Raw genomic sequence first — 10,000 nt, forward strand, 5'->3', positions numbered from 1 at the left:
GAATATATCTCTATGCTCAAGCCAAAAATTTTATGACATATTTCCATCACTATAGGCCTACCTAACCTTGAATTTTTATGTAAAAAATGATATTTTGGATATCTCAACTAAACAGAAAAGAGTGAGGAATACAAAATTTTTGCCACATGTTAAGCACATAGCGACCAAAATAGGCGTCGGGATTTGTCTTAATTTTCCATATTTACCGAAAACTGGAAAAAAACTGCTAAAAATCACGTTGTGTGTTAAAATATGAAATTTTAGCGAATAAAGAAGATCATAAACTAATAAAGTACGGCAACTTAATCACAATCCCTGACGCCACTTCCATTACCACAATATGTTACCATTAAAACGAGTGTAAATTAAATTTAATCGCGAGTTGTAATCACAGAGAAGATATCCATTTATACATCGGCTACTATAGAAATCGGAAACGGAGAAATAAGCCGTTTTCTATTTTTCACATGAGTGACCGCTTGTGTGCAAATGGGCTGATGAACGTATGTGATATATCTATGTTAGTACTTTTACTGCGACATATCCATGACTAACTGACACCCTAAATTGTAAAATTTCCATGCACTGAAGAAATTCTGAGAAAATTACGAGGCTGACCAACGCCAAAAATCATGCAAATGGCTTGCGAACCCTGACTCACTGTCACAAACGCGCTCGTTATCTAAGGTGCGTTGCTGAGTGTGAGAACAGATTTAGAGCTCTTGTGGAGATACTTATTGGATCAGGTGTACTTAGTACAGCTGTAGCAGGGTGATGTTGATCAGGAGTAGATAATAGGGAATTCCCTATTAATCTACTCCATGATTGGATGGAGTACTGGCTCAGTTGAATATCGTGAAAATGTTGGTTGTATTCATGTGTCGGAACGTCATAAATGACGTCAAGCCGCTGCTTACTACACATGTAAGCAAGGCAAAACAAAAACGTACAGCGCTCTGACGGTTTCACATGTTACAGTTAATATGGAGAATGAACATGCTACACAGGGCACATATGTGTTAGCCATCGAATAAAGTTTGAAAACGAAAACATCGATGAAATTTCATGCCAACGGCGGAGAGTATCCTTAAAATGTGCCAGTCTAACAAAGTAACAAGCAACGGGGCGGCCTCCTAGTCGGCCGTTAGGCTTACATGCCACTGAGAGCGTTTATGTCCCCCCGGGTACTGGCCGAGCGTACCCTGGGTACGGTTGGTATACCGAACGCTACCTGGTACTATCTAATATGCCGGACCGTACCTCGCCTACTCCACTAACGAGTCTAGGAGTCGCCTATGCCTACTCCCTAACCCTAACCCTAACCCTAATCCTAACCCTACCCTGGGGGACATAGACCCTATGAGCCTTACTGCCGCTTATAGTTCTAGCTCTAGTAGTAGAAGTACTAGTAGCAGGTAAGATAATATAGGAGGAGTATGACACTCCAAAACACGATCGAAATTCACATTTCTTGCCTATTTTACGCGATGATATATTACGTGCAACTCAATAAAAATTTTCGAGTTACAACGGAGTGTCTGTGGCTAGATTGCTGGGAAGGACTCAGACAGGAATCTGAAGAGGGCCTGTTTGATGGTGGCATCCATCTCTGGTGTTAGATTCTTGTTTTCCCCAGTAAGGGTGGCAATGTCAATTGTCCGATAAATAACTCTCCTATCTGCGGTAAACAACTCCTCACTGCAAAAGAAAAGCCTAACGCAGGGTTCTCCCAGGGCACTTATAGCCTGCGGCCGCCGCCAGGCTATCGTCGAGCCCCGCCATCTAAATGCACCCGCCCCTAAAATATCATAGCCGCCATGCTGGTGTATACACAGAAGTTCAAACAATGATTATTTAATACACGTTGGTCTCGATGCTACGGGTACGGCATGCAGTCCACACCAAGTACAAACAGTCTCCCTATCCCTAACCCTAACACTAACTCTAAACTGACTGCTATCTTATATATGCGTGTTATAGTACTAAAATTATACTATGGTCAGGGTCGAAATTAGATTTTTATTATGGTATCCATTCGGGATACCAGGTATTGAAATTGGTATCCCCCAAAGATCTGTGATCCCGGATTTTTTTGGATAGTAATTTCAAGAATGTAATTGGTATCCAAATCTGAAATATGCAATATAGCATTTGAAAATTATTAATATTAATGTATTATTATATAAAAATCTCGCTCCCGCCTGTCTAATCATTAGTGGGCTGAGTGCATTCGCGAGCATTTCATTTTACGATAGATATATTACAACACATGTTGTATATATATATCTAGATTTTACATGCGCCTCCACAGTACACTGCAGACGTATTGTCTAGACCGCATTGTCTGGTTCGCTTGATACAATCATGATACAATGTATACACATGTTCACAATTATTGGCTTGCAAAGGCCAGGCTTGCAAAATATTGCGTATGCCTGCTGTATAAAAACGGCTAGTGTGACAAAATAAATTAGTAACTAATGGGCGCGCACTCGCGCTCTCGCACTTGCTCAGATGCGCTGCCGTATAAAGTTGATAACTCAACAACCACTATCCGATTATGACGATTTTTTTTTTACTATCCCGGCGGATACCAAGCATTGAAATCTGGTATCCCGCACAAGAATCTGGTATCCCGCGGATATCGGGATACCGCTAATTTTCGATCCCTGATGTAGTAGAACCTTTTGCTTTCAATATTTTGCATCTGAAAGTTCTGACAATCAATCCCAACCAACTGGTGTAGGCTAGCTGGCACAATAATGTTCATTTCATACTTCAAATCCGAGTGTTTTCTAGCTAGCTCACCAAGAAATAATTATTGTTGAATTTCCGATGGCTTTGCCCATGCCAAAACAAACATTTTCACTCCACATGCAGTGCTTCATATTTACACACAGAGTGTCCCAGATTGCATCTCAGAGCATCTACAATTCAAACATTTGCTGGGGGCATGCCCCGGACCCCAGCAGGAGTAGCACCCCCATGCTATAATTTAAAAGCTGGAGAACCCTGTAACGTCGGGCGAATGCTGACTGAGACTCTCTGCAGTACGCTGCGTACTCCCATGCATATCCGAAAGGATTATGTATGGGGAGTACGCAGCGTAGTGCAGAGAGTCTGACTCGCAATAGTCTTGTCATAGAGCTGGGTGAAAGCTTTGTCATCTCTGGACAGAACAGTAGGCATGAATTCATCTGCTATTTTGTTGAACTTTCAGCTTCAAATGCTCATTGACACAAAGATTGCCTACAGCAGCTGTAAGTAGAGTTTACACAAAAAACGATTAAAGATACATATAAATGTGTATATATTTGTGAATGGTAACTGGTGAAGAACAATATTCTCTTGATCGTTAATGGTTATTATGAAGTCATAAGTATGGTAAAATATTTGAAGCAAAATATACTTCTGTAAACAAATGTGATTCATGAGTATTTTAACTTTGTTAATTTTTACAGGAGATGCTCAGCTTCAAGCACCCACATATTAGCAATCACAGACTTCAGGTAGCTCATCCAGAGCCCAGGTGGAAAGATACTTTGATTCACCATATGATGAAATGGTAGCAGCCCCAATAAGGTGGGAAAATATGATGGAATACATATTTTAATATGTCAAAAGTACACCACTAGACTACTATACTTAGTCAGTCTGCACGAAAAACTTCCACCTTATTGGCCAGCGGGCCTGTGAAATGTATAATTCACTGGCCCACACTAGGTTTTACAGGCCCGAATCAATGATCATATATTATGAAAAGAGAAACAGAACTCTTTGGTGTATTCTTAGAGATTTATTTTTTATGAAATTGAAAAAAAATTACCCACTTCCCTCTCCCCTATCTCATGTCACTGCCATCGTACTCATCATCATCACGCTCATTCATAATCAGAAAGCCTATTTCGACTTCGAACAGTAACTTAGGCTGAGAGGGTCTATGTCCTCGGGTACTGCCGGAACGTACCCTGGGTACGGTGGGTATACCGGAACGTACCCTGGTACTATCTAATATGCCGGACCGTACCTCGCTTACTCCACTAACGAGTCTAGGGAGTCGCCTACGCCTACTCCTAACCCGAACCTGAACCTAATCCTAACCCTAACCCTAACCCTAATCCTAACCCTAACCATATCAAATAGTGACCAGGGTACGTTCCGGTATACCGGACCGTACCCGGGTACGTTCGGCAGTACCCTGGGGGCATAGACCCTATGAGCGTAACTTAGCCAACACACATTCAAGGCCACGTTGAAAACCAGAACCGGAACGGGAAGTTGTTCCAATCTCTAGCGGCGACAAACACGCATGGTGTTGACTAGTTACTTCCCTACTTAAGATTGGGAATATGATCGGAATATCCCTATCGGTAAATATCTCGGTAAATTTTCATACAAAATATCGGGAATTTCGGTAAATTCTCAGACTGATCATCACATAAAGAAGCTGAAATATCATTAATAGACCATTTACTCCATTTTTTCACTGCCCATCGGGCTTGTTCATTTACCAGTTTAATTGGCCCCACGGAAAATTTTCTGGCCTCGGATACCGGGCCAGTGGTTAATTTCGCAGACTGTATAGTTGATCTAGTTCGAAAACATGAATCTGATAAACCTGATTTATAATGATATCCTTAGTGCCACTGTATATACACAGGAAATATGAATAGTTATAAAATGAAAACTATTCCTCATATTTCTTATTTTTTTCATGTTACAGGTGCATATGGGCTGTGTCAAACCATGACTTTATTGAAGCATATGGTTGTCAAACTATAGTTGTCAGTATCCTTTCTTTCTTTAAATATATACATGTGTTTAATAAGTGTCTATTAAATAATAAGTTGTAAATAGTGGTGAAGGCTATAAGGCTAATACCTCAGAATAATTGTGAAAGGTAGTTACATAATGTAGCAGAAATATATTTTTTATCCTTGACTCCTATGCTAGATCATTTTGTAAGGTTCTGCAATCACAAAAAGATGAAACTGGTCATTGCCGATCCTATTTGTGTATGCCTGGACCTGCGTTTGTTTGCCAATAGTGTAAGTTACAATGCTGTCGTTTTTAGTTATAAGCTGATTGTGCTATTTTGAAGAGAAAAGTTATAGCAGATTTTCTGTCTCTGTGTCCATCTCTGTAGAATGGCTGCCTGTAGCTTGGTGCCATTATAAACTCCCTCACTGCTACTGCTAGTGGCTGCATTATAAGCACTGTTATAATGAGCATTATATATAATATTAATTGTATATATTATTGTATATGTTATATGTTATAATGTATATATATGTGTTATATGTATATGTTATAATATATATATATATATATATAATGTATAATAACATATATATTATATATTATATATATATATATATATATAAATAACATATATATTATATATGTATATTGTTATATGTTATAATATATAATTGTATATATTACTGTATTATAAGCATTGTATACAGAGCAACCACCTGGTCAGTGTGACCATGGCCCAGATTTTCTATCCCTCGTATTGGCCCAACTGCAGCTAGCGGCCATTTGTCAAGTCTATGTCTCTTGTTTGCAACATTCGATATACACTATCCTGGCTGGCTTTAAATTTTGCAGCCTTAGGCGGGAGCTGCATGTTCAACCCACTGCCAGCAGGTTTATTTCCACTTGTTTACACAACCTCTTTATACAAATGCCAAGTTATCAAGACACATTATAGAGAGCATCTATTATGTCTCTTGAAGCTTATCTAGTCATCTCCATATGTTATAATATATAATTGTATATATTACTGTATTATAAGCATTGTATACAGAGCAACCACCTGGTCAGTGTGACCATGGCCCAGATTTTCTATCCCTCGTATTGGCTCCAACTGCAGCTAGCGGCCATTTGTCAAGTCTATGTCTCTTGTTGGCAACATTCGATATACACTATCCTGGCTGGCTTTAAATTTGCAAGCCTTAGGCGGGAGCTGCATGTTCAACCCACTGCCAGCAGGTTTATTTCCACTTGTTTACACAACCTCTTTATACAAATGCCAAGTTATCAAGAGCACATTATAGAGAGCATCTATTATGTGCTCTTGAAGTTATCTAGCTCTTATAGTAACCGTTGATGACTACCATAACCACGCAAGCCATGGGGGTGGGAGGCGGTTGCCAGGTGCCGGCTGTGCTGATTGGCTATTTAGGTTGGTTTGGACCATTAGTTATCAGTCACCCAATCGAGGCAGCCGGCAAAATGGGCGGGTGGTTTAAACCGTTAATTCCGTGGTCATGGTAGCTGTCAGTGGTTGTTTGGGGGCCATGCAATGTTTGAGAAATCTTTTTGATATAAAGTCATTTTGGTGGGTTGAGTGTCATAAATGGTGCGTGTAGCTTGTTAACCAGTCATAAGTGATTCCAGCAATAGTTAGAAAGTGGCGCCACCTGCAGGAACACCAATGTTAGAGCTGATTGGGAAAAATGATGTCGACAAAGTTTTAATGAGAGTTAGACACCTTGGTGTTTATATATAGATGTAGTTTGATGGAGTGGGAATGATCCTGCAACCAGAAGTTGTGCCGTGAAGTTCATCACTCTGAAAGTACTGTATGACCAATAATTATGATCTTTATATGTATGTGTCCTAGGTTACCAAAATAGAGTTCTATTTATAGGTCTGAGGGTGGAGATAGCCCCGTTGTTTTCCTTCCACCTTTTTCCCTATTCATTCTCCCCTCAATCATCTATACCTTTCTCTACCTATCATATCACCTCTCCCCATCCTTCCTAACGTTTTATCTCCGCCTTATCCCTCCTCTCACGACTTTACCTCCTCGTCCTTCCTACTCCTTCTCTTCTCTATCCCTTCCCCACCATTTCATACCATACCTTCTCCTCCCTTCCACAATTTTCTCTGCCACCTCTACCCTGTCATCTACCTTCAGCCCATTCACCTTCCCTCTATTTTTACAACATATATATATTTAAAAGAGACAAAATAGACTTCTTTCATGTCCACTTCGATCCTATTTATGTCTTTTACCTGTCCCTACCCTTTCTCTCCTCAACTTCTCCATCGCCGCCTCTCTTTCTGTAGTTTTACAACATGTGGAGACTTTAAAAGGGTGAACACTATAGTCAACGAACAGGAAACAAGGGAGAAAAGAGAACAACAAAAAGAACCTGGCACTAATAAAATTATAGGCCATTTATATACATTGTCTGTCCTTTTGGTAAAATTTTTTTAAATGGCTACCCATCTCTATAAAAAAGGCACCTGTCCATTAAACCCACTTTGAATGTTTCTCCTTGGTAGCCATTATATGCTGGGTTGACTATTACAGTATGCAGTATGTGGGTGCAAAAGCATTTGCCTTGCAAAGTTATTAGGCGTAGCGTTTCTTTATAATTTGGTTGCAGTGTTTGGTGGAGGTGAACATATTTTTGATAGGTTACTATAAAGGTTGATGTTGTAATTTTGCTGTAATAATATGATAACATGTTTATAATAGTTAATTATAGAATGAATTTGCTTTTGTAGGCAGATATACAACTAACAAAAAAAGGTCGAGGGAAACCTGGTGATACTCTTGAGAAGGCAGCAGATGTGCTTTTAGGAGCATTCAGAATCTGTGCTAGTGACAAGTAGGTACTAAAAAATAACTTACATGAGATTATTGTACATATAATGTAGTGATAATTGTAATGTAAGTTTGGTTGATGCAAACTTTTCTTCATATTTTAGTAAAATTTTTACATCATTTTCAATAATATAGGCACCAACCTAAAGAAAATCATTTACAAAATTACTTATTATGCCTTCTTCATAATCACTCAAATTATAATGTGCCTCTGGGCCAACTACATACCAAAGACATTCAGCCTCATCAAAATCTTTGTTTATGTTGCCAGTCGAGCCCAACCTGTAGACTCAAAGAAGTGGGGAATGCTAAATCTCATAAATCAACTGTTTAAAATATACTTCAAGGTATGTTTAAAGTAATGTTATTTCTTAAACCTACATTGGAAGAAGTCAATTTTCATAATTATAATTATAGTGCTTACCATATTAACTCATTTGCTATGATCAGAGAGTCAAAAATACCTACGAATATCAACATACATAGTTATGGTATATTAGTATTTTTTATCATAGTATACTAAATGCGCGCAAAAAAATTCAACATTAATTGTTAATTTAATATGGTTTATTTAAGACATACTGCAGAAGCATATGACCAGTAGTAATATTAGCATCAAAATCGTAGTGACTGCACACGCATCCGCACTGCACTTGGTAATGACTGGCATTGGTTCAAAGTTTTCCCAATTTTAGTACACAATAGCAGTCATTTTAATTTTGTAAATTCAAGTCTATTAAATGTTAAATAATAAAATCAAGATGAGCTTGCGTTGAGCGTTTGACTTTTGAGTTTCCGAGTAAAGAATAGCCAAATGTTTCCTTTTACCTGGTGTAGCTTCATACGATAAATGCCCCAGTTCATATAAAACTGAATTTCTCTGAACACTTAATATGATCTGTTCTACAGATGTCAGAACTATTTGAAGACAGCTAGACAGATAGCTAGTTTTTGTTATAAAATGTAAAATGGCAGTGCAGATCATTGAATTTAAATGTTTATTATATGATGTTTTAATAAATATATCCTGTGAAAAAATTACATTATACTTTATACTAGAGTGTCATGAAAAGATATATGATTTGTATGCTTTCGATAATGTTGAAATTTAATGGCCTATTACATATTGAATAATATTGTCGTTTTTCAGGTTAACAAACTGCATTTGTGTAAGCCACTAATCAGAGCAGTTGACAACTCGAGCCTAAAGGAGCACTTCAGTCTATCGCAACAGGTTACGTACAAATACTATGTGGGCAGAAAGAACATGTTTGATAGTGACTTTAAGGCTGGTGAGTGCTTAAATTACATGTGCAAATTTGTACTATAAATGCCAATAGTTAAAAGTAATCTATCGTATTCAGTTCCTAACAGGTTAGTCTGATTTCAATGAATACAATTTTTTTTATTGGCCACAGCTCACGACAAATGCACGTGCGCAGTCAAACCGCTCTGAATATTAACATGCATCGTTACATGGAGAAATAATCGTGTACATAGGTGGCACCTATAGGCCTAGTGTTAGCCATCGAATAAGAATGAAAATTAATGAAATTTTGCATAAAACCTTGAGTGTATCTTTAATCTGCTTAAACGCGGCTGTATTATTTAGCATCCATGTGAACGCCGTATTCCTTCTTGAGCAGTTCACATAGGGAAGCAGTGATGTCAGAGGTTAGACAGAAATGGAGACTGTTAGATTTTGTAAGAATCCATCATCTTAGGCAATGGAGGCTCAATTTCTATTTAGGTTTCGGTCCTATTTAGGTTCGAGGCAGGTCTACACTGCCGCCACGCTTTTATTTCTACACAACACTCAAAACAACAGAACATCGCAAAAGTTACAAAGATGACCACCCGATGGCAGCACGTCTCAATCAATAATAATACATGGCACAATATCTCACAGAGACATTAATGTTACTATGCCCAAGAACCGCAACTCTCCTGGGCTTCTTGGAGGTGGTAGGATGTCGATAGCAGCGCTACTCTTAAATTTCCGACATCGAAATCCTTTGTGCATCGAATTTTTCCCATACCACATCTGCATCTTTCTGCTCATCGGTTAATTGGCAGCCCCCAACTGTTGAACATCGCGCAGCCTACATTGTCGGTCATGAGCAATGTGTGCGGTACATGTCAGCCTGCATGCTCTTGGCAGAAAAATACGTTATCGCTTTCTGCTTGAACAATTTGTAGGTGCCTACTCGGTCAGGCCTCGACCAGTCCATAATGGGAGCTTTGAATCCTTCTATTTTCTTTACACTATTTAGACTACAGATTACAAAATCCAATATCTCAGTCTAGGAGTGTCGTGGAGACAAGCCGTTGGTCCTTATTTAGAGAGAAAAGAATGCTGCTTAATATACTACTATC

The 10,000-nt window shown here is 38.7% G+C and overlaps 1 protein-coding gene across 1 annotated transcript in view; it reads left to right on the top strand.

Moving 5' to 3' along the window:
* The window catches only part of LOC106815446 (PCI domain-containing protein 2-like), a 35,517-nt gene that overhangs the window by 19,994 nt on the left and 5,523 nt on the right, over window positions 1-10,000 (top strand). Inside the window, exons 8-10 of the mRNA XM_014819903.1 lie at window positions 7,525-7,628; window positions 7,896-7,971; window positions 8,775-8,916. Coding sequence (XP_014675389.1) covers window positions 7,525-7,628; window positions 7,896-7,971; window positions 8,775-8,916 — 322 coding nt within the window. The remainder of the gene's footprint in view (window positions 1-7,524; window positions 7,629-7,895; window positions 7,972-8,774; window positions 8,917-10,000) is intronic.

This window comes from Priapulus caudatus, unplaced genomic scaffold (genome assembly GCF_000485595.1).
Source record: "Priapulus caudatus unplaced genomic scaffold, Priapulus_caudatus-5.0.1 Scaffold1114, whole genome shotgun sequence".
Classification (NCBI taxonomy): Eukaryota; Metazoa; Priapulida; class Priapulimorpha; order Priapulimorphida; family Priapulidae; genus Priapulus; species Priapulus caudatus.